Here is a 26290-nt window from a genome sequence, read left to right as displayed (position 1 = left end):
AGCGAGAAGGCCTTCTCAATGTTGTAAACAACATCGTGAAGTAGAGTGATCGTGGATTTCCCACACTGATGCATGTTGCATTTTGTGCAGTGGATAGGGGAGACCGGGGCTAGCTGACGGTGTTTTCAGTTCTCAATTTTTACCGCTTTAATGTAGGTAAATCTTGCAAAATGGAACATGTAGCATGAAAATGTTTTTTCAATGAAACTGTATATTAACCGACATTTTCTATTATATTTCAGTCTCAATACCCCAGCATTTTACTTTGACACGTATTACATATTCAGAAGCAAATTTTCGAAATCCTTCAGGTAATTGGCCGAAATAATGCCTCCTGCATTGATGATACACAAGAAAAAGAGTTTCTTACTTTAGAGTGAATTCCAGAAATAAAAAAAAATTGATGACTGTTTTTGCACCGTAAATAGTACCGCCAACTTGTCCCGCGAACAACACCGCCAACTTACCCCAACCGCATATTTTATAATCAACTGTTTAAAAAATAACTTTTGTTCGTGGATCTGTAATATCTACTCATACACTGAAAGCTCTTTTCACGCAAAATCGAAAAATATAATTATTCGGAAAATAGATTGAAAACCACTCCAAATAACAAAAAGTGTTTATAATTTAGGAAATTTACTTGGTATGCTCGAAAAAACAATATCGCCCACAACTTCTACAAAACAAAATGTTTTGCAACCAAAACACATTGAATAATGTGTTTTACATAACTTGAGGTACATAACGAGAGGCAGCGCTATATGTCTAATAGAAGCGAAGCAAAAGGGATTCCACCAACTTACCCCAACCGGCAACTAGCCCCGGGCTCCCCTATACAACTAAATTAACGTTTCTGATGTGATGATTGATTATCCGTTTCGAAGCTTTCAGAGAAAATATCTGAGATATTTCAATATGCACTATGAGCTGACCTGAAAGCCCTGAAGTCATCACGCTGACGCCGGTTCCAAGTTCTTCTCATATCCTTCTTCATTCTTTCAACCTCAGCCCTCCACCAACGGATCCTCTAATCGATTTAACAGTACGAAGTGGACAAGCTCTTTGTAGGTGAGGTCGCAGTTTATAGATTTGGGATTACGATATGTTACCACATTGAGGGTGACATCAAAATGGTCGAAAAGTATATATTAATGATCGGATAGAGACGGTTCAGTTTCATTTGGAATCTGCCAATATCCTGGCTTCTGAGAAACACTTTCAGAGCAAAGCGTTATGTCTAACACTTCCCCAACAAACAACGATAGCTGAACAAGCTTTTATCGAGAGGGAATAGGCTGAACAATGCCTGTTCAAGCTATTATTCAGCTAAATTGTTTGTTGGGTCCCCTCTTCCAGACCTCGCAAAAGTTGGTAGGTTTCCCACATTCCGAATATGAAGATTTGTACTACTAATGTACTCCATCAATTCAGAGTCTCTCAGATAGATGTCTGAGCTAGCATAGCATAGCATAGCAAAAACGACCGCACTCATCATGGGTGGCTGATACAGTGAAATCTGTTTATATAATCGTATAGTTCACTGGCCATGTCCTTACGATCGCCAAAGGGAAGGAAATGTTAGTTGAATACCTACTTAAGAAGATACGGGAAACCCACGCAATGTTTACAGGCATTACGGATGTTACAATTCTAGAGATAATTTTCAATAGGACGTAAGTAACATTGAGAGCCTCTCTTTGTTTACTTTCTCTTTCGTTTATTACGACATCATTACAACACTTTGCACTAATTTTCCAATACATTTCGAAAACCGACGGTTTTTACTAGAATATTATGCAAAGAGTAGAGTAGTAAATGTTGAAATGACCGAGTTATGAACAGAAGAGAAAGACCCCAAAGAGAATCTCTCATTGTTACTTACGTCCTATTAAAATTTTTCTCTAGAATTGGTTAGTAGGGAAGGAAAATGGGATTGGGTTTGGAGTGATTTATATAATATTCAAGTAAACGCAAAATAAAAATTAATTATAAATTAGATTGATCTCACCAAATTCACCTGGCTGGTCTGTAACAGATGCAGGCTTCAGGAACCATCGTTATGCTACTTTTTCCAAACATTCTTAGATTAGATACCGCAACGATAAAAAGTATCAGATGAAGTTGACGAAGAAAGCATCGATGATGATCCGGGTTTCTGGTCTGACTGCAAACCACTAACAGACCGATACCGAGACTGACGTTTTCACTAAGCTGAGTATATTGTTATGGAGACAGCTAAACACAACAGATTCGAATATGCAAGAGTACAGCACAGTTGTCAAATTTCCTCAGCGCGAGAAAAAAGCCGAAAAGAACTTTTTTTCTGCGAAAAAACACGTCCACCTTAGGTCAAAGCCTTCTTCTTAGTATAGAAGGGGAACTTATATCAAATTCACTTATGTATTATGCAACTTATCACAAAAGCGGATTTCTGACTTTAGGAAAATAGTAAATTTAATTCAATTAAACTTTCACCACACGACCGATAGTTCAGTGCTACGCCACCCGGCAACAAAATAATGATACGATAAATTTATTCATCTTCAGATGCAGATGTATTCTCGAATTCATATGATATTGCATGTCGCAATATTAAAACATTTATGTATTCTATTCACATGGTGACCATTAAATAAATTATTATTTTCCACTAGGAAAGTTTTCACACGCGGAGCAAAGAAAAAATTTCATCCGTTCAGTCTCTCAGATAGATATCTGAGCTGTCTCAAAAAAAATGTGATAAGACTCGTTATGCGGCAGATATGCGCCGAAATACGTGTTTTTCTTTTAAATTGTTTTTGCAAAAATCCAGAAGGACAGTAGTACTCTAGCCTACCCCCACTGACTACCTGTCTGATGAGGTTGTTAATATTACGCTTTGGGCGAACGATATTTAAGGTTAAGTAGATCGACGACAAACTTTCTATTTCATGCCTGCTGCTTGATTCTAACTTTCACTAGTGCATGTTGAAAAACGCATTCCCGCCTACGGCAAACCTTCCGAAAGGATCTCGTTTACAACCAAGTCGCATCGGTAATGGAAACGGTTAACCCCACTGTGTGGTTAATGCCTAACTTTGTCCGTTTTCGGCCAACACCGATAACCGTTTACCATCTCCCTAAACTTGCAGCAAGCATGTTCGATTAATGAAAAGCTAGTACCTACACATTTCAGTAGTGAAATCTACATGGGTTGCCACTCAGTTGTAGGTACAGGAGAGCATGTGGCGAAGAAATGTTTTATAGTGGGTCATCAAACAGGGAGGCAATATGTGGTCCTGTGGTGAGCAATATCGGAAAATGCATGGCTTACGAATATTTGCCTTGATGTGGTTCGATTTCTCTTCCCAATTGTTCGATTGTAGTCGAATCAGCACTACTGGGAATTGATTTTCAATGGAAAAGTCATCTATGCTAACATTCCTTCGAGGAGCATGAGTTTACTAGGAGTAAACAAGGCTATAGTAATTTCACAAATGGGTTCGATAGAGCATAAATATTTGTGGTGGAACTCGGGCCCCTTCGTCTGTGAGTAGAAGTTTCAAAACTCCGGATATCAATTAGTTAAAAAATTTATCGCAAATGAGATTTTTTTTTGGGGGTCAACCTGACTTGAATTATTTAGAGCGGTGACGGCTTATCGGAGCCTTCATCGTAAGGACGTAGCACAATTATTTCGTGATCTTTTCGGATATGTAGAATAAGGTAATCAATTCTAAATTCTTTAGCGTTTGTATTTTACAATTCACATTTAAACTGACAGTCTCAATCAATCTTTTCACAATAAATCATTTGTACAAATACTTGGTAAAATATTTACATTTTTATGAATTTCTTCACCTATTAATGATAATCTATGTATTACAAAGTATCTATAGCTGTAAAATGTATAATAAATATGTGGATTTCTTAATAAGAATAAACTGTACTAACAGTTGTATCAGTAGCTGAAATCGGGTAAAAATCTGTGTATTCGCTCATCATCTCCTGTGTATGTATTTATACTGTTATGTATGTATTACTCGCTAAAATAAATTACTTTTGGGATAAAAACATAATAAAATGAACTAAAACAGAACTTTGGAAAACATAAAACTGTTTTGTTTGTACATTGTCATACCTACGTTAGGGATCTGATTCTCTGTTATATTTTTATGTGGTTGCTGTTATAATGCTTTTTTAAGTAGACTTTCAATACTGATTGGTTTTCTATGTGATGCTGAGGTTTGGTGAAGGGGGTTTACTGTTTTTAACGGCTAAAAATTACGGAAAATAGAGGCAACGCGTACAACTTTCTGTTTCAGTCATGCAATTCCTATAACATATTACGGCACTTGTTTCTTTTTCTAGTTTTTTTTAAACATTTCTTCAAACTATTTACTTTCTACTCGTATAAGGAACCGTTGGAATTGTCTTAAGCTAAACGATTCTATATCACGCAACTAAAACGATGACACTTTGTTACAGGAAATGTGTTAAAGCGAAAGCCTCGTGCTTATTCATTCTCGTCCTCACTGCGGCCCACCTGGTTGAAGTGGTTAAACAAAAAATCTGGGAAATCTCTTTGGTTTTAGCCAAGCCTCTCAGAGTAATGCGAGTTTATCAAGTTTAGTTTGTTACAAATAATTGCACAGAAGCTGCCGTAAAACATTTCCTTTGCTTCGCAGGCGAGGAGACATGCTACTATTGAGCACTATTGCCAGTTTCAGCTTTGATCTCATGGGCAATTTTGATGTTTACAAAGCTTGTGTCTCCTTAGTCATTCGAATGGTCGCCATGTTTGTTTTTTTATTCTCTCCACAATGGTCAGTGGATTGGCCTGTTTTTTGCAATTATTCTGTCCGATCGAACAAAAATAACAATAAAACTTTGTTAAATAATAAGGAAAGCCGAAATTAAACAATCTTACATCTACTATTAAAAACAAGAAAACAAAATCACAGTGTCAATTCGCTTCTTACAAATCTATTTTAGTGAAGAGCAGAAATTTTAGTGGCGGGTGTTTTTTTTCATCTTATAATCTATTTGGAAGATGCATTAGTTCACTACGGGAGGATGTCAATGGACATAATGCTTGCATCAGCGAACTTAAACGTTCGGTATCCTCGTCGGTATGCAAAGTTGAAACTTAACATTTAGGCATTAGGCACACGCGAAATTAGTTTCAGTCCCGTTCTGTAAGGCTCTCAATTGTTGAATTCATTTAAACGGTCAGCTAAACCCATCTCATTATTTATCGCATAAAATTAATATTAAGACACAATTTAATACACTTGACAATCGATTATCGATTAATGGTCATCTTTTTGCTTGAATAAAATAATATCCCTAATTTTCTCATTAGTGTTCATCTAAGTTAAAATATCTTTAGTAGTAAAATGTCATTTTCTATCTCGTATTACGTGGAAAAACAATACTATTCTGCGTTACAACATGTCGACTGTCTGTTACAAATGTTTACTTAACAAGTTATATTCGTGGAACTCTTTACTTTTATAGACATTAGAAAAACCGGGGAAAACTAGCTAATCCAAAACACCCCCGGAGAAAGAAACGCACTCGACTACAATACAATTCTGCCTAGTATGGCAGTATTACTACTTGGTCAGTAGATATTACAATAAGAAGTAAACAGAAGGAACTGCTTTTAGTTGTTTATAGTTGCCACACTTCAGGTTAATTTGTTCGAATCACCACTCATCGAACAGGTTTTTAAAACTCCTAATACAACTACAGGGACCATAAATAATGTTTGTTTAGAGATACTATGTGTGTGTGTTTGTATTAATTTTTGGTTATTCGGTTAATCCGCTGAAGTTATCTTACCACCGTTTGTAACGGGACTGGAATTGAGGGGAATCTACCTGGCTAAGTGAACTTTATCTAGGACTAAGTTTGAATAATGCCGATACGGATTTCAGTACAGATCATATTTAGTAGGGTGATAGAATGTGAGGTTAGGATACTTAAATTACTCGACTAATTTGTAGCATAAATCCAAATGTTAACTACCCAAGTAACCAAAGATTCGAAAAAACTTTTTTTTTGTTTTAAGCAGAATCAATGTAGTTCAGACATAGCATTCTAAGTAGTCTCATTTTTTATAAATTTCAGAAATTCGCAATTCACGTGAGAACTACAATAAGCCTGTCGAAAAGTTATTGATTAGTGTTCTATGTTGGGCGCACTTCCCACCAACCTGGACTCCGCACTTTCAAAGTGCGAGTGATCAATCTGCTACCGAAAACTTGCGCTTGTAAAACGCATGTATTTCAAGTGATACAGATAGTACTTTCATAGATAGACCAGTCGAACTAATATGTCTACGAGAAGAATTTAATGAAAGAATAGTTAGTGCGCAGTGCGGTTAGAACCCAGTTTTTTGTGCAACAAGCAATAACTCTAGAATACACTTGTAACAAGACGTAAAAAAATCGATTCTACCAACATCTTACTCAGAATTAGCACTGAGAACTGACAGCAAAGTAAAGTTGAAATGCATTCTAAGTTTAGGGATAGATCACGTCCAAAGGCAGTAAAGCTGGCGACCTTCTTAAAGCTGTAGCAAAGATCGTGGAGTACGCTAGATCGATTACAATCGAGAAGACAAGAAAATTTATTTTTAGTCTTTACCTGAAATTCCATCGACAGAATCGCACTCCTCCTGAGCCAAGAGAGCACAATAAACTGTCGTGCTTTGAGCGTCTTTTAAAGAAACGCTTCAGATACTACGGATGTCGCTTATTCTGCGTATTTGCCACAGCGGGCTTTATTGCTGTAATGGCCCATTTGTTTGTATTTAGTGCAATACATGACGCACGGTACAAATAGCCGATACTAGTTCGAATGGACATACAATTTTGTCTCGTCGTTTGCAATTGCCATTCAAAGTATTCGATCACTGAAATAAAGGGATCTTTGAAACAGCTAGGTCCGTGGTTCAGTAGACCCACGCACAACAAATTCGAATCGGTGGTATGTAGACGCGGTAATCCTTCATGAAATATTTGTCGCTAGTGTTGTAATTGACTACGGTTGGCAGGTTATCGCAATTCTGGCTTATCTGGTGATACTTTCAAAATAACTGTCACAGCTGAATATTTTGATTTTAGTTATTTCGGAATCTTTAGAATACTTGGCAGATTATCTGCGATTCGGAAAAAAACTGTTAACAGCATTCTTCCGATCAAACTTTAACTGAATTATAGTTTGATTCGCCTTCCTCCCGGGTTACCAGTAAAGTGGTTCTTCAAGATGACTCTTTGTGCTAAATTGTGTATCTCTTGGAGCACAGATCTTTCTCATTTTCGTTTTCAAGTTTCTCTTTGTGCAGATAACCCGCACATCGACGTGTTTTTGCTCTTTGAGCACATTGTGTGGGCAAATAACAAGCTTGTATATACACAACCATACACTGCTAGGCACCTATGCAAAACTGGCTCAGACATCCTTTCGCTAAATGTTTAATAACTTCTCTCAAAAAAACCGGATTGATTTACAATGTTCGACAAAGTTGTAGACAATTAAATTGTCTTTCTAATTTTTACTTTTAGCGAAGTAGTAGTGCCATCTAGCGTTAAAAATGCTAGCTAGTAGGTTCAGGCACGTTGGTCCGGTAGCTAGACTTGCCCGATTTGCTTCAAATTTGGTGCAAGTACTCCTGGTGGGACTAAGAATCGACTCAGGGGTGGGCCGATTGAGTTTTTAAAAATTAATGATTTTTGAAGAGCACCTTAATAGGGGGAACATTGATCACTTTTTCAAATGTTTTTCGAATAACTTACTTCAATTTAGATAGAACTGTAAAATATAAAATTATTGAACATATGCATTATTAGATTCAGAAAGATGAGCTCTATCGGTTTATGTATTAAAAGAGAAATGTTATTCTTCATTTAATGACCCATTATTCACCTCTTGCAAAAAAACACAAAAGGACCCGATTTCTTATTGGGGAACAAATTTTACGTTTTTCTATGTAGATTTTTACATATGCTCTTTGTATGTTTGAAAGCAAAGTAATTTTGCTAAGTCCGTATTGACTTAACAGACTGTAGTCTATTCAGCGATATTTTGTAGAGGACTTTATAGTCGACATTTAACCAATAAATGCTATTTATTAATTCAAATTACGTCAAATGTCGACTATAAAGTCCTCTACAAAATATCGCTGAATAGACTACAGCCTGTTAAGTCAACACGGACTCAACAATTTATTTTTTTGATTTCGAGAAAAACGAGTTTTTTGTTCCACGAAAATATTTCATAATCTACATTTGACTTTTACCAGGATTGGATAATTCTGGTAAAAGTCAAATGTAGCTTATGAAATTCTTGGTCCAATTCTAATATTATCTTATTTTTTGTCTTCCCAAATGAACATCGTACACAATATTCGCTTTGGTTCTGTTCTCATATTAAACACACATTTTGTGTACGAACTCGAACACGCTATTTTGTACCACAACACGTGCACATGTTCGCCTGCACAACCGAACTCCATGTACGTACACGATATGCGTACACCTCTCGTACACACAGGTTCGTGACACCAGTTTTCCCCCTTCTCACTTTCATCGTCACTGGTGTTGACTCTTTTTGCCTTGTGTGATCCATTCTCGTGTACGCACACGGATGTGTGAACTAGAGTTTGAACATCGTTCATTTGGGTTCGACATTCGAGGCGAACATGTACATTGAGACGAAGCATGGTTGAGGTTGAACGCGCGCATGAAATTTTGTACACAGACACAAACTTGTCGATGTTCATGGGAAGTCTGTTTTTGAGATTCTGCTTCCTAGTCAGCGCTGGCTTAATATCTTAAATTTTATTCACAAAAGTCGTAGTAATGATTATACAAATTAAATAAGTGGAATAGCGGGAATGATCATCCGCTTTCAGCTCGTGAAATCATTGTTTCCGGCTTATGGCTTCTTTCAAGTTCGTTGTCCTTTCTTGAAGCTATAAGAAAGTCCCTGACATTTGCAGGACTACGTGTAAGACTTTCCAAATATACATCTGACTTCCGTGAGATTTCAAATGCTCTCGTGGAGATCATGAGTTTGTGATTGCCTTAAAGTTTGTATCACTTCCTTTGAAGTTTCCAAGAACTTCTTGATATCTTCAGAATATTCCTGAACCTTCTTAAATTTCCAGAAATTCTTAAGTTGTTCGTCAAATTCAAAGCACTTTCTTGAAGTTTAGAAAATATCACAGAAGTTTGCCGCTCTACTCTGGTAAAATTATTGTAAAATATTCCTAAAATTTGTGAAAATTCTCGGTAATACAAAAAAACTTGCAAGGGCTTCAAGGGATTCGGATTTTGTAGTGATTATAGAGGTTTTAACATTAGGGTTATTCGCCTCCTTATTCAAGTTAGAAAAAGCTTTAACACTATGTGCCGGGTTGGGAATAGAACCCAGGTGAGTTGCGTAAATGCAATCGATTGACCAACTACGCTATGCCCGCCCCCTAGGTTCGGAGTTGTTTTCTGAACTTTGCCACTGATTTTCATACAGCTTATCTGAAGGAAGGTTAAAGTTTAAAGTTCAGAATCCTTTCTGCAATCTTTTAAAGTTTTTAGAATCTTCAGCTTGCAATTTTTTCCAAAAATCCGTAATATTTCCTATACCATCGCCTCGAGATCATATTTTCTATACATCCGCTTTGAGTACGTAGTATCACAGTAGATTTCTTTGAAGTTGGTAATCTTTTCTTGAAACTCTAAGAAAGTCTCTGACGTTTGCAGAACTTTCGTCTTAAAAGACTTTCTCAATATTCATACGACTTCCTTCATGTTCTACGGGCTTTCATGGAGATCTTAAAGATGAGTTTATTTGAATTCCATGAAGTTTGTATTACTTCCCCCGAAGATTCCAAGAGTTTCTTGAAATCTTCAGAATATTCCTGAACCGAAAGGTTTCCCAGAAATTATTAAGATCTTCATCAAATTCATAAACCTTTCTTGAAGTTTTGAGAACATTCCGGAAGTTAGAATTTGGAAGAATATGTATCAAATTTTTGGAAACTCGGAACGGCTCCAAGTGTGTCGGAAATATAGTTTCTTAACGCTTATTTTAAGGAATTTAAGTTTAGGAACCCTTTCTGGAATCTTATGAAGTTTGAAGAAATTTCAGCTTAAAAAAACTGTTCTAATATCTGTAATATTGCCTAGAAGTTTGAAGGGTTTTGGACATTCGAAGCACTTTGCAGAAGTTCGTAGAACTAATCCGGAATTCAAAAACCTACGCTGTGTTTCATATAATTCCATGAAGTTTGTCCTTGAAATTCGAAGGAATTTCCTGAAAGATGCAGAAGTTTCTTGCATGCTTTTAAAGATTCCTGATGCCGCACAGAGTTTCCAGAGATCCTAAAGATTTGTCTCATCTGCATGGGGGTTTCTTGAAACCTTAGAAACGTTCCTGAGTATCCTGCATATGAAATATACCTCACCTTGGTAGACATTCCATGCAGTGCCCCCTTATAGAGGTTCAGTATATTTTCTGAGCTTTGTAGGATTTCTATGAATTTCATGCGATTTTTTTAAGATCGCAAAGTTACAAGGATTTACTTTAAATTCGAAATTTGAAAACAAAATCTTTGAAATTTGTGGGAAAGTCCTGAATACTGTATGATTCGTTTCAGTTTCGTTGACATTAAACCCACATTTTGTGTACGAACTCGAACACGCTATTTCGTACCGAAACACGTGCACATGTTCGCCTGCATGTTCTCATGAATTTCTGTTCTTACTGATCCTGGATCTCCAACCATGTCTATTTTGGATGGCAGAATATCAAAAGCTCCACATTGTTAGATACATCATTCGAGAAGTATTAGATTCCCAAAGTAATTTATTCCTTAATCCTGAAATTCCCTTGCCCTGCCTTTTCCTTGATATTACCTCTTTCCTTCCCCTTTTTCCAAGTACATAAAGGATTCCAAAACTAAGATTGTTGGGGTCAAGAAACATGAAAAACTTGTCTCATTACGTTATACGAAAAAACAGGCGGCCCGACAAAGCTTATCATATTAGGTGAACATGGTTATGCATATCCACTATTATATCATTTACCCCAAAATCGCTTACCTCTTTCTATATCAACCTCTAACAAATTTGATCTCGAACTGAAACCCCATCGCTGCAAAAATCCATATCGAACGGAAAAATCAACATCCCTAACCTTACCTCACAGCTTCCCTCAAATCCGTCTCAACCTGACTAACAACATTACCCCTACTACTCACACTTGGCTCCTGGACCAGCCCTGCACCTGCATCGGAACTAGTGCCGCTGCCAACCGGCACGGTACCATCCCTGAACTGCTGAAGCGTTTCCTCCTCCATCGACCGACTCCGGTATTTGGCCGGTTTTTCCAGCAACCGTGGATTTTCAATCAACAACTGATGGAGCCTGTTGATCTGAACCTGACTAGCGGGCTGCTGGGGTTGTGGCTGCTGCTGCGTAATCGCTGTCGCTTCCATTGAGGATGCTACCAACGACGAGGACGGGTTCGAGCACTGATGCACGAACATCGGGTAGGTTTGGGACGTTGCCATTCGGGAGATGATCGCCGGTGGCAGGTCGTCACTGAACACGATCTTACTTGGATCGGTATTGACGAGGATCGCGGTTGTCGCGTTCACCGGAGGTATCGGCGGTGGAGGCTCTATCCGAGGATCCGAGTCCGGATCATGTTCGTCGTAGGGATAGGAAAGTCCTAGTTCCGCTGTTTTGCGGGTTAATGACTGAAAGTGACATTTGAGATCATCGTGGCTCCCGCGGTGAGCATTGGTAGAGCCCGTGGCCGAGCCACAATCACCTCCGGTTCCGGAATCTTTGGAAGAGACATCGTCGTCCATGTAGTCGGATTCTCCCTCGTTCCGACGTACCTTGGGAGGTGCTTTCGGCACAACCGAATAATAGCAACAGTTGGTCAGTTGTCTTTGATCATCTTCATCCACATTGGTGTGAGCCTCGTTCTGGACCATCGGAATAAGGAACTCAAAATATTCATTCGGGGTTGTAGAAATACCGACTCCACTGCGAACAATCAGATTTTGTTGGTTAACTTCCATGTTTGAGTTCATGTCAATATCGTCAATATTTGTTCCGTTGTGGTTCGATAGTTGATTTGCATTTTGTTTGCGCACTCTATGCATTATAACCAACCAAATCAAAGAGGTCAGAATTGCACAGCATATAACGGTAATCACAATGATCACCACAATATCCTTCTTGTCCAGAACGTGCCCGATTACAACGGTATCACTGGGAAGGTTTGCAAAAATCTCAGGATTTACCTCTGGACCTTCAATAACCGATAACTTCATCGATCCTTTCTCAGTACCAAATTCATTCTCCATTTTGCACTCATACTCTCCAACATCACTGTAATCTGTCTCAACGATTATCAGCAACTGACCGTCCGCCGTGAAGAAATGCCTTTCAGTAACCATAATCGGTTCTCCATCCTTAAACCACTGAATCGTCGGTTTCGGATACCCAGCAGCCAAACACTCTAGCACGCTAGATTTTCCAATTTCCGTACTCTTTGATTCCAGTGGCTTCAATAATGATGGCGAATCAAACACAACAACAACAGCACTGGCTCTGAGTACTCCCGCAGGGTTTTCTGCCGTACAAGTGTACACTCCCATATCAACCAGCTGTGCATTGATAATGAAAAACGCATCCTCGTCCGGTTTTACATGCATCCGTCGCTCCTTTGCCGCGGGGAAATCATTTCCACCATCTTTTTCCCACGCGATCTGAGGTTTCGGGTCTCCCATTGCTGCACAATCCAGCCGTGCCGTCTTCCCCGACTGAACGCTAATATCACTGGGTGTCTTCTTGAAACTGGGAAGTGTTCCCACCGTGACCTTGATTTTCTGCGAGTACACCACACCATAGTTATTGGTGATGATGCACTGATACTTTCCAGCGCCGTTGGTCTGAATGAACGGTACGATGAGTTCTGTCGTTCCGACGGTTCCGTTTAGGTTATTTAGCTGAGTAACCTTGAAGAAAGTATCCGGCAATTCCTGATTGTCATGTTTCCACTTGAACGTCATGCTGTCCGAAGCGGTTGAAGTAGCCGTACACACTAAACTAAGGTTAGTTCCGCGAATGCCAAGCTGGGATTTCGGTTCCTCGACCAGGTGCGGTTTCGGGGAGTCATCTGGAAATTAGACGAAAAACATGTTTTAGTTAAAACAATAATAATAGCTTTTAAAGCTATACTTACAACATGAAAAATTAGATGCAGTCAGATCCCGAATCAAATGACCACGTAACCAAATCGGATAACTGCACTCCGCATCCAACTGGAAAACATCTTTTCGTTCCTTTATCCAGTGGTAAAACCATACAAGATTGCAGTCACACAACAAATTTGTGGAGTTCATTATTAAATTCTGTGGAAAAGATACTGTTGAGAAACATTCTAAATTAGCACGGGTTAGTTCAACAACTTACATTCAACCGAACCGTATCCTTGAAGGCATTGTTCTGAATTGACGAGATGTTATTCTGACTGAGCTCCAACAGAGTCAGTGACTTCAGCCCGATAAACGCATTCCTGCTAACCGACTTAATTTCGTTAGAGTTGAGAAACAGTTTCTCCAGCTTCGACAGCCCAAAGAATGGCCCTTTCATGTCTTCAATGGTCCAGGAAATTTTGTTCGCTCCAAGATACAATACTTCCAAATTTTTCGAATTATTGAATGTCCCTTCACCAATGCTGGAAATCTGATTTGCCTCCAAGTTGAGCGTCTTAAGTTGCGACAGTTCCTCGAATGTATACTTATCCACCGATTCCAATCGATTGAACGATAGATCCAAAGACAGCAGCCGCGGTGCAAATTCCCAGCCATCTTGTTCGATTTCGAAAATGGCATTCCTCGATAGTGCCAAATTCGTCAGACTTGTCAGATTGAACAAACCGCCCTTCCGGATGCTGGCAATGCTGTTGTTGTTCAGTTCCAACGTCGAGATCGTGGTCAATCCGTGAAAGACGCCATCCATCAGACTAGTTATTCGGTTGTTATTCATCTTTAAGCTCTTCAACTGGTTCAGATTTTGAAAGGTTAGACTTTGAACCTCCGCTATGACGTTGCTGTTGATTTCCCTGAAATTAAACAACAATCTTATCAGTATTCATTTACAACGCTTCGATAATAATATAATCCTTACAATCTCTTCAACAACGGCAACTTCTGAAAAGTGCCTTTGGTCAGCGAAGTTAACTTGTTGAAATTTAAGTTCAAATACTGAAGACTGTTTTTGACCGGAAACGACCCGTACTGCACGTCTTTGATACTGTTCCGCGAGAGATCCAGATACCGTAAGGTGACCACCGCTTGCAGGGCTTCTACTTCCACCGCTTCGATCCCGTTGTTGGCCAGCAGAAGCCGAACCAAATTGTTTAGTCCGCGAAAAGTCGGTATCCGGCCAAGGTTGTTGTGATTCAAATTGCTGTGATTAATATAGAAGATAAAACCTCGATTAGCAACGCAGTACAGTTGATGGATGTAGCGATCACTTACAGAACTTGTAGCTTGTTAAGGTTGGCCACCTGGGACTGCACCGCATCGTGACCGAGCCGATTCGACGATAACTCACTGCAAATGAAGATTAATGAAAGAAACTCGATAAGGAATCAATTAACGATTTGTTTTATCAGTCGAAATTTGATAACTTTAAATACTTTATCGTTAAATCACGGTAATCAGCCCGCCCGCACCTTATTCTACTAAGCATGAAAAAGCGAAATGTTCAACAGGGAAACCGCTTTGTTTGGTCTTTGATTGATCAGCTGCGGTTGGTTGACAAAGCAGCAAGTTTTGACACCACAAGTTCCATAGATCATACCTACACGTAGCCGAGAACTAATGACTTCTCGATGGCATTAATCATGTACGGCACGTTTCAGTGCGCTGTCACTTATTATAATGGGCGGGGAAATTCCTACAATCTGCGTCACTACAATTTGTCTCAATAGTGGATTTGCTGTTGCTATAAAGTCTATCGCAATGTACACGTAAGTGAGTAAGTGCGACTAATATCCATTTTCTGGGATAGAAGTGTCGTCATCGGGATTGGTTCTTGCGCGAAAGAATGTTCGATGCATTCAATTCAACATGCCCTGGTCTTGCGGTTCAGAGAGTAAGGTGCTGGTGTCATAAGACACTCGTCAAATGTTCGAACTCCAGCCAGGACGGATTGTCAGTGGTCAATAGGGTCGTTGCACTACATGCAATTACCTTCAGCAAAGAATTTGTTATTATGTGGCAGATACCACAACCGATCAAAGCTTTGTGTTCAACAGAATTAAGATTTCCCTCTACCCGGGTGACCAAATCCCAGAATTATTATTTGTCGCGTTACTGTCGTTTAATTTTGTCTAAAGGCGTTAAAAAATTTTCACAAGGACTTCAGCAAAAAAGCGTTACACAGACATATTACGAAGTTGTTCGAAATCAAAATAACAGATCCACTCAACCCCCTTACTTAACTTAATATAAAAAAATGGAAGCCTAACGCAAATGGAAACTATCCGGAGTTTGGGGTTCATAACAAGGTGAAGTTATTTTAAAAAACCCGAATCGTGGCTTTATAATTTAAAAGCAAAATTTGAATGGATATTTTTCTTTAAAACAATTTAGTAGAAACCCCAAACTCCTGGTAATTTTGGGTTTTGTTCTATTCAGCAGAGCTGCCATTTATACAGATTTATCTGTATTATACAGATATTTAAGCGCAGTTGCAGACCTGATACAGAATACAGATTTAATACAGATTTTCAATACACAATACACATTTAAACAGATTTTTTTTTGAAATTTCAATTGAAAATATTATGGCGGAACCTCCGTGTGTTAAGTTATCCATACCACTTTTAAATTCAACAATATTAAAAACTGATTAGTAGGAAAATGGGTTCTGTACGACATGATATTGTGGATGTGCTCCTCTCTGCGATGACCAGTCGGATGCCGAGATCGATCCAACAATTCCAGTTGGAGGGTGGCTTCCGGTTCACTGGTGCCCCGACGACTCTATACTGGTGGTTTGTGGCGTTCGGGGCTACTCGGCGTATCCCACGACGACGGAGAGTTTCCATGCGAAAGAATGGCTCCCGAAACCGTTGATGGACGCGATATTCTTGCTTTGATGCAGTCCAACAGAGTGACGAGGTCTGCCCAGCGATTCCGGATGGAAGATTACGTCTGGTTCACTGGTGCCCTGACGATTCAAGCCGGCGATTCACTACGGACTACTCGGAATAGTCCCCGGCGGTGGATCTTTCCTACTCCGACGAAGAGTGAAGAAAGATCTTCCGAAATCGATACTACCCGTGCAGATGTTGAGATCGATCATGCGATTCTGAGTGGAGGGTGACTTCCAGTTTACAGGCACCCCGACGACCATTTGTCGGTGCTACTTCCCGATCTACTCGAACTAGTCCCCGGCGGTGGGCCTAGTCTACTCCGACGGAGAAATTTCTCTCGAAACCGTTACCTCGATTCTGATCGGTTAGGCGCCGAGGTCAGTTCTGCGATTCCGGGGGAAGGATGACTTCCGGTTCTCAGGTGCCCCGATGACCTACCGTCGACGATGCGTGCGCTCAGTCTAGTCCCCGGCGGTGGATCTAGCCTACTCCGATCGCGCCCGCTGGTCTACTTTATCTCTCTTCCTCAGACTGACTTGTCAAATGCCATTGTCGGTTCGGCGCTTCCGAGTGAAACTTCCGGTTCATCGGTGCTTCGACGACTCCAAGCCTTGTACTGCTACGCAGCTGCTCGTCATTTTCATTTCAACACTGACATGATCTGAACGACTGTTCTGTTCACCGCGTCCCATTTTCCTTCTTCTGCACACATTCTTTGGACAATATTGTTCATTAGTTCCGACAATAGTTCTCATTTCGTTTTGCGGGCATTCGAAGACCATGTGCTTAGGCGTTTCCTCTGAATCACTGTACGCGAACCGTTGCCGAACCTTTTCAGATACTTCTTGAAACAGCCATGACCAAACAAGAACTGTGTAATGTGGAAGTTCACTTCATCGTACGCTCGTTCACCCTCACCGACAGGCATGGAATTAGTCGATGGATCCATCTACCGTGTACAGCGTTATCCCACTGATGTTGCCACTTGCTTAATGTGTCAGCTCGAGCTCGTTTACGGACTCCTCTCGTGCCTCGATCCGTATAACTCGCTATCTTCTTCCAGTAGAAGGTTTATGGGAATCGCTCCAGCTATCACTTAGGCTGTATCTGACAAGATAGTTCAATAGGCGCTAGACACCCATGGCCATCTGCCTGAACGTCCTCTTCATCTGTAGCGTTGTCAACCATGTAAGTCCTGGGTATCTGAGCACCGTTGTGGAGATACTTGCGAGTAGTCGCTTTTTACTGCTGATCATCGCAGAATTATTGGGCATAATACGAGATCACTTTTTCGGCCCTCCCGCATGCGTAGTCGACGTGGCTATTTAAGCTTAGCCGATTGTCCATCATCACTCCTCTTGTCTAACTTCCCACTTTGAGACGATGATACACTTTCCGATCGAAATTCTCGCCTGCTGCACTGCCTTTCTGTTGCTCAAAACTATCTCAGTTCTGTGGTGAGCTAACGTCAGCTTCTTTCGCGCATCCAGTCTTCCACAACATATATCACCTTCGTTGCGAGTACTTCTACTTCCTCTAGTGATTCGTCGATCATTAGGAGCACCACGTCGTCCCCAAAACAGACAATCTTCACGCCCCTGGAAAGGCTCAGCTTCAGCACTCCATCGTTCATAGCATTCCCAAGAGTTGGACCGAGTATGGAACGCCGTGGAACGCCTGCTGTTACCGTTACACTTCTTTATCCGGTGTCTGTTGCAGATCCTACAGAACTACTCGGGAACTCTCAGTCTGTGCAGCGAGTCGTCGATTCCAGTCCATCTAGCGCTGTTTAAAGCGTTTTTACATACAGCAGTAACGGTTTTCTCTTCCCTTTTGCTTCTGCGATGCCTTCGACCGTTTGTATGGCGTCCACAGTTGATCTACCTTTCCGGAAACCGAACTGCATATTGGATAGGCCATTCTCTCCCTCCATGTGTATTGTAAGCCTGTTAAGGATTACTCTTTCAAGCACGTTACCGACTGTATCCAACAGGCATATCGGTCTGTATGCTGAAGGATATCCAGTGGGTTTTCCTGGCTTCGGCAATAACACCAGCTGTTTACCCAATTTTCCTCCTTAGGGTGAAATATAGTACAATAACACCAGCGTTTGTCGCTTCCAGATATCGGGGAAGTTACCAGTGTCCGGGTTCGTTAGAATTGCTGTTTTCAAAGCCACGTTGGGGATACCGTGTGGCCTTGGCCTTCTTGGTTCTCAACGCTTTTTCCACCGCGAGACCGTCGGGTCATGCTGTGGAAATAGCACTTCTAAGATGACTCTCATCCTATCCGACGGTGCTGCCGGTCATCTTATCATCGGCATGGCAATGGATTAGTATCGGTGTCGCGGTACAGCTCCTCAAGGCAAGCTTTCTTAAGGAGCTTGATTTCCTTGTTAAGTGAGTCTCTTGCCGCCTTATATGCTGGTTTCAGAGCTCCTCTTTCAGCGACGTCTCTGCATTTTCCTCCGGGTTCGATGACAACATGCACGTAGGTCGACAATCTCCGAGTTCCACTAGAAGGCTTGATGGCGACTTCACCTTGGTTTACCTTCATGGTTGCATTGCTCGCTCTTGCTAATGTCGCTATCACTTCATCTGCACTGAAGTACAGGTGGTGGAATCACGTCTCATCGAAGACTCTCTTGTCGAACCTTTTGTTTTCCACCTCCGTTCCTTTGATTGGGTAACGCGCTTCCCGCTGTGTATTGTTTGCAATAATGTATCGGATCGCTTGGTGATCGCTGTGGGTGTACTCCTCGCACACTCTCCAATAGACTTTTCTACGGGTCATGTACGTACACGTTACATGACACAAATACTACTTCACTAGCTGGTGGAAAATAACAAACAAAGACGGCAAAAGCAAATAAGATTGTTTTCAACCAGGAAACTGCATTAGTGTTCGTGAGACCGGCCGACAAGAACTCAATTCAAACTTCCGCGGGGCTGCAAAAGTTAACTTCAACAATTGATTTTTGACCTTCCCGGCGGTAAGTGGAATTGTAACATCGTTGGCAACTTCTACGTTCAGCTTTGCAAAGGTGATGCGTCATCAGGTTCTTTTTTTGGTAACATTTGTAGCACTTTCGGAGACGGATTCTTCAACAGTGCAGCGGTTAGTTTGCAGTTCTTTATCAGAGATTTTCGGATCAGTCTTGATTTTCTGAATAACCTTTGGTTGTTCGGAAAAATAAACGGTTCCACTCCGATACTTCAACTGAATTTTGCGGACAGTTATAAAAGATTCCCTCTACTTTTTAATCAGTCGACTCACAGTTCTCTTAGAATAATCCAGTAATTTATCCTTACTGAAATTTTTTCGGCTAAGTCATGCGGTATTTTGAACTAGGTTTTTATTTGCCCGACGTTTCGGAACTGTATAGCGCCATCTTCAGGGGAAAATAACATAGTTCGTTTACATTGTTTATACTTTTGTGACACTAGCTTGTCATAGGAATTTAGCGAAATTAGTTATATCTCTGCTGAGGCTTGTTTTGAAACTAGTAGTTTCTTTTCGTGCACTCGAGAATGGACGGAACAATATCATTACTCGCAAGCATGGGCAAAATCGCATTTCGAAACCGTTCGTTCGCCATTTGCATGAAGCATCCTGTTTGCTTAGGAGCAACCTGGCGTAACAAAAACACCCGAGCCGAAGCTGCAATAACAAACGAAGGAGAATCAGTTGATTTTTTGTTCTAATTCTTCCCAGGATGAATGGCTCTTCTCAATTCTATTTTGATTTTTATGTCATGTTCAGTAAGGTTTTTGCTTACAGTCAATGCTTATTCTGGGCCTCTCAACAATATTTCATTTTCTCGTCACGAATACAATCGATAACTTTTCAGTTGTAACTTTAGTTTGTTTGCTATTTTTAGTCATTTATTTCCAGATTATTTGGTGATTTTCCTTTTACTTGTTTGTCTTCCCTAAGAATAATATTTGAAATAGGTATTTAGCTGATATTCCTAAAACGTATTGTAATGCACCTAATGAGCCTCCTAGTGGCCGGACACCCAGAGACTCAGAAAATCTTGATTCGGGCGCGAGTTCCAGCACAATTTTTAATCGAATAACTATCCCTACTCTCGATACCCAACACCACCATCCTTCCGCGACACTTGTGGAATGCGCAGTAATATATACGGCATCTAGTAATAACAAGTGTCGGACTAATACTACTTCTCTTCTCAGCTACGATCTATGTACAATATATGACCGGCGCCGGAATTGATCAATAAACACGGGCGGCTCCACGAGAAGGTACGGGGGGCACGTACCCCCTCTGTCCAACCGGAAAGTATTCCATTATAAAAGGGTTTGTATATAATCTTTTCGCGAACACTTGTTTTTGTAAATAATTTTTAAGTATTAAAGTGTTTATTACACTATTATTATTGGTGAACAAAACACATACGAGTAGTCTTTAGTGGCTTCCTTGAGGAACATCTTAATGAATGTCTGTGTATGATTTGCCAAATTCTTTACAAAATTCTTTGCCACTCTTCACGCATATCAGGTTTCCAAAATTCGAAATTCTATTTTACGAACCGTGAATCAGATGAATTTAAAAAGCTTTGAATGAATCTTTCTTTAGCAGTACTAACTAAAATCTATATAAGGATTCAAAAATAGATAATTTAGGCAAATCAGGTGTACATATTAAATCGTACTCGAATCGCGATAAATAAAATATTAGACAGGCTATGTGGACAGCAGAGACTAGTTTTAACCCTGCTATGTTAAAACTTTTGGGTAATATCCGGGACATAACCGCGGTGTTGATGTAGGACTATTCGTTAGCGTGTCATATTATTAAAATTCTGCTTGTATCTTCTTCAAATGGGTAAATTTACACATTTAATTTGGTTCAGTTTAAATTTTGGATATTTATAATTATAATTGTAACAACCCAATTAATCAAATGGGCCATTGAAATTTTTGCTCTGTTTAAGTCTCCGGAAAAAGATGGACTCTTCTACTTCAACGAGGATATGAATACTTCAAGCATATTTTGAAAAAGTTTCTTACTTGTAGTCTTGCAACAGGATACATTCCATTACCGTGACGGGCAATAACTGTTAACTTCATTCCCAAAGGTGGCCGCAAAGAGCTTTAAACCGATCAGTCTGACCTGCTCCCGTTTCAAATTAGTGGAACGTTTAATCGACCATTACATTCGGGATATTAGCTTGGGCGAGCACCTGATGCATGCAACGTAACAAACTTATCAGCGGGGGAAGTGTACTGCTGCCCTGTTACATAATGTTGTCTACAACATTGAAAAAGCTTTTTCATAAAAGTAAAGTTTAGGGGTCTTTCTCGATATTGAAGCAGCACGAGGTCATGGAGTACTTTCATATATCACGAACTGGATACACACAATGCTTAACAACCGACATCTGTGCTCATCGTTAATACAAGTAGAGATAAGGCAACTGAGCATCTGTAGATGTTCTCAAGGTGGTGTGCTGTCACCTCTTCTCTGGAACTTTGTCGTGGATAGCTCGTTAAAGAAATGTAATGAGCTTCAGTTTCCCACATATGGTTTCGCCGATGATTATCATATTATCATTTCACTCAACTAAGAATTACGAAGGAACGGACCGTTCGTTTCAGTTCTTTGACTCTAAAATTATTAGCGCAGATCAAGTTAAGTAAGTTGTTGTAATTCTTGACTCAAAACTTAATTGGACATTTCCTTTTAAAACTTTCAATGTGAGAAATTCTCCTCGCGAGGATTGGCTGTCTAGCTGGATAAAGCGCAACTTGATGAATACTTAGTTTGTCACACTGACGGTTCTTTGTTTAAGGGTCGAGCCGGGGTGGCCAGCCTCCTAAAGTAAGTTTCAGTGCTATTTTAGCATTATTGAAAATCACACCTTGAACAATGATTTTTGTGGAAAAATAGCTAAAACATATTCAAAACAGGTATTATTTGGTTTTCCGAACGTTCACTTCTATTTGGAAATGTTTAATTGAGTAAATATTTTTTCGCAAAAGTAACTTATATAATAATAATTGATAATGATTATAATGATAATATTTACAATGGGTTTTTGAGTATAAACGAAATATTTTATATTTACTACTATATATTAAATTGTTAACTTAATCAAAACAAGAAACTCTGGTTTACTGACGAGAGAGCGAGAGCTTCTGGCTTTGTTTCTCGGGGCATCTCTCGTGACTTGCCAGTTGCTGGTGTATGTCATGTGACTGTTTGGTTAATAGTGTCTAACTGGTGCTAATGTGGGTACTAGTTTAGATACGTCTTCTAACTTGGCCCTAAGTAGGTGCTAGTTACTGACGAGATGAGTTCGAAACACAAAAATCCAACTTAATTTAAGTTAGGTTTTGTGCCCTTAACGCACAAATTGGTTTAATCCAATTTTTACTTTTGGATATTAATACAAATAAGTCCAACAGAATTCAACTAGCACATGCTGTAAATATCTCAGCTATTAATCCCCTTGACCTTGTACAGAAAATTTATGAGCAAGAAGAAATGTATAGAAAACTTAGGACAAAGCTAGCCTGTGAACTATCACAGTACGTAAAATAAGAACGATTCTAAATAATAATAGAAATTTCATGCAATGAATAAGTTTTTTGTTGTTGGAAAAATGCAAGATATCTCTCATGCAAGATTTAGATTCTCATCATCCCATCGAAACAGTTCAACCAAAATCACATTCAACACGAAATTTATTCCACACACATCACTGACAAATTACCCAACACCGTTTCGTTCCTAGCGTCAAAAAGTGCTGTTAAAATTCGCACTGCTTGCCTAATGAACTATTCACCATCGTCTGTCCTAATTAGCTGCCAAAAAACTCAAAATTTTCCTCCATTGCTGTAACCATCACCGAACAGCGCTAAAACATTCCAGAGCTCGCAAAGAATTTCGACCGCTCGCTCGTTTGCCACCGTAAATGTATAGATTATTAATTAGCATCCGCCGTTCAGGTAATCTTATGACGCAGAAACCTGCTGGTTGGTGATTTGAATTTGAATTCCCCAGTAAGCTAGGGAGAAGCTGCTACAAAGTAGTTTTGCGTAAAAGGTGTACTCCCCCATTCATTGCACAAAACTGCAACTTTAGCTTCACCCCGGATTACGGGCGGACGTGTGTGGGTCCGGCTGAATACAAATGTGTAATTATTATAATCCCAAAGCTAACTGACTGTCCGAGTCGATTCGATGCGGTGCGATAAGCACTGCAGCGCACGATGGGCGGTGGTGGTGGTGGTGTGGAAAAAGGAAGGAATCGCACTGCAACTGCTTCTGCTAGCCAGGGAGGCGGCAGGTATTTTATATACAATAAACAAAACTTGCACTTTTGCAGCCGCATGAGTAATACCCCACACACGACCGCCGAGTCTTCGTCAGCCAGTTTGGGGCCAGTCAGGTTTGTGGGAAGCCGCATCGGTTCAATCTACTGCCAGTGCAGTGTGCCTTAGAGAGGTGTTAGTAGACGGAACTGTCAGACAAGCTGACTACTCTCACGGATCGGAGCTGCAGCGGAGGTGATCTAATCTTTTACGTGATTTTTATTTTCTATTCGCACGGGGAGTTAAGCACACGCGCGCAATTTCAAGTCTCCCCCGCAGGGCCGGAGGCTTGGGTGGGGTCGAGAAAAGTGAGGGAGAGAGAGAGATGTGAAATTAATAAGATGAACGGCGGAAATATTTCTAAAAATACTATGTTCAATGCAGGCGAAAGGCAGGGTTCAGAAATTGGTACCGTGATCGGTTCTAACAACGTCCAATTGGAGCGGGTTCTGATTTAATTAGTGCTGTACGATGCTTGGGACTGATTTGATGTTTCCTGGTTCAACGACATTTTTAGCGAAATCAAATTACACCGGAAGATTAAATACATAGCGGTACACGTTTGTTCAACCGATCATTAAAAGTGCACATACTAATGTGTACGCAACCCATCAAGCTAAAAAACCTCGAAAGGGATAGTCGTTGAAAAAATTTGGAAAACATTATTCTTACTTTATATCGCGATAACACCATTTATAAATGTTTATTTACCCGGAAAACAACTTAAAAATGCGTTGAATGCGAGGTGATAAGCACTTTACAGCACTAACGGGCTCTACGGCGACTACTCTTGTTGACACCCTTTTTTGAAGAACTGATGCCAGCCATCATATCAGAAGGTTGTCCACCTATTCAGGACAGAGTCCCATTTTGCGTCGCACATAGATAGTAATAACCATTCGATAATGATCGTATAGCCGCCAAAGCGAAACTGTGCAGTCAATGTACAAACTCGAGAATCAAGAGTGTTGTAAAGTGTTGCTAAATAGTCTTCGGGCTTGAAAAACAAATAGACAAACCTCTTCAAAGTACCACAGCACATCCTACTTCAAACGCTAGGGCTTCTTATCTGCGTTGTTGTTCGATTTGTTTCTCTCCCTGCCACTCGATAACAAACCTTCAGTGGAGAGAGGTAAATAAAACGATTCGGTCGTCGTTCTATTTATATAATTGTCGAATATGGTTTGATAAGATTGAAGAGCTTCCTCCCGCATCCTCCTCTCTCAAGTTTTCTTGCGTACCTTTGCTGGTCTCTAATTGCCCCGGTTGTTTCAAATGGCCTAATTGTGTGAAAACCTACACGGAAAGATGATGCTTCGAAGTTGCAACTAAAAAAATGGTTAACTGTTTAGTTTGTGCTAGTCCAAATTTCTGCAAACGTAGCTGTTGTCAAAAATATCGGAAGCATCGCGGTAAATGATTTTAAAAATGAACATAGTGAATTGAATAAATGATTTATGGCATAACACTCGAAACAGTATGCCTCAAAATTAGTCGGAACACCAAATTGAATAACTATATCTACATCTTTTCCCAACTGGTCCCAACAATTATAACACTCATGGATAACCCCAAGTTTGTAGATGTCTTAAGATTGAAGATCGGTAAATTCAATTTTCCTGTGACATGTTTGTTTTTTTACCCAGAAAATGTATCATTCGAATGGCTCGACATGTGCCATTTTCCAGCACATCCCTTTTTGAGTTCCTTTGGTGGTCCCAAATGACTCTGTAAATTTTGGGGACGATTGGTTGCTGGATTTACGCATTGTGTTTAATGTTTGTTTGAAAACTAGTTCGGCAAAAATACTTTTTGGCATCGCCGAACGTTCTGATCGCTATTTCACTCAATCTGAAACATCAATTCTATAAAAAGTTTGCTCAGAATGGGGTTAACAAGTTTGCCGAAAACCTTAACTAGCTAGAATTTTATATTAACATGTTATTACGATTTTAAAATAGAAAAACTAAATTAATCGCAGACATTTATTAATTCTAGCAGCACTGAAAATGCACCACCAACACTTACGATGCAATCTTGAACATATCAGAACGAGTTCTTCGCAAAGACTTGGTGATTTCGAGAGTTTTAGCATTAAAAATGCTTTCCTTTACTATATGGGGCTGGGGCTAGGTGTAAAACTAAAATCTAATCGAACAGCGTCACGAAAATGTGGCATAATTTTAAATTACTGTAGCGTTGTTAATTGTTGATGGATTTGCGTCATTTACACACAAATCAATTCAGAGAAGTTCAACTTAAAAATTGGTTGCAACTATAAATTGGTATTTCAACTGTGCGCTATTGAAAAATCCGTATTATTGTGAAAATATTGGGAAAATGTAAGAAAATAGACAAAGTTTTCGCTTACGTTTTGTTAATTGTTGATGGATTTTCATAATTCGAACACCAATCGATTCTAAAAATTGCCAGTAAAAAATTGTTATCAAATTTATCTGTGTATTTTATTAGCACATTATTGAATCCGTAAATATGGAATAAATAGGGACAAACGTATACAATTTTCACAAATTTGCGCAAGACTTTCCCACACGGACCTCATCTCGACATTCATAAGCATTCTATGCATTCCATCGCTTGATATAAAAGGAATATTTTTGACCGAATTCCTTCATTGCAATGCCTGCTCTGCTCACATAACCAATTAGATTATCGCTACTGTTGCTTGTCGGATAGCTGTTAGATCTTTAATTTGACACGAGCTACAGAAGGGAAACGTTTATCTGTCCGCTGGAAGGATTTTGCTCGCAGTTC

General features: G+C 39.9%; 1 protein-coding gene across 1 annotated transcript in view; it reads right to left on the bottom strand.

Moving 5' to 3' along the window:
- Window positions 1–3757: 3757 nt before the first annotated feature.
- LOC131678400 (leucine-rich repeats and immunoglobulin-like domains protein 2) overlaps window positions 3758–26290 on the bottom strand; it is a 35409-nt gene continuing 12876 nt past the window's right edge. Inside the window, exons 2-6 of the mRNA XM_058958546.1 lie at window positions 14552–14626; window positions 14199–14480; window positions 13482–14133; window positions 13252–13420; window positions 3758–13185 (exon numbers count right to left, since the gene is read on the bottom strand). Coding sequence (XP_058814529.1) covers window positions 11189–13185; window positions 13252–13420; window positions 13482–14133; window positions 14199–14480; window positions 14552–14626 — 3175 coding nt within the window. The 3' untranslated portion in view covers window positions 3758–11188. The remainder of the gene's footprint in view (window positions 13186–13251; window positions 13421–13481; window positions 14134–14198; window positions 14481–14551; window positions 14627–26290) is intronic.

This window comes from Topomyia yanbarensis, chromosome 2 (genome assembly GCF_030247195.1).
Source record: "Topomyia yanbarensis strain Yona2022 chromosome 2, ASM3024719v1, whole genome shotgun sequence".
In the NCBI taxonomy this organism is placed as follows: domain Eukaryota; kingdom Metazoa; phylum Arthropoda; class Insecta; order Diptera; family Culicidae; genus Topomyia; species Topomyia yanbarensis.
This window is presented reverse-complemented; position numbering and strand designations above follow the sequence as displayed.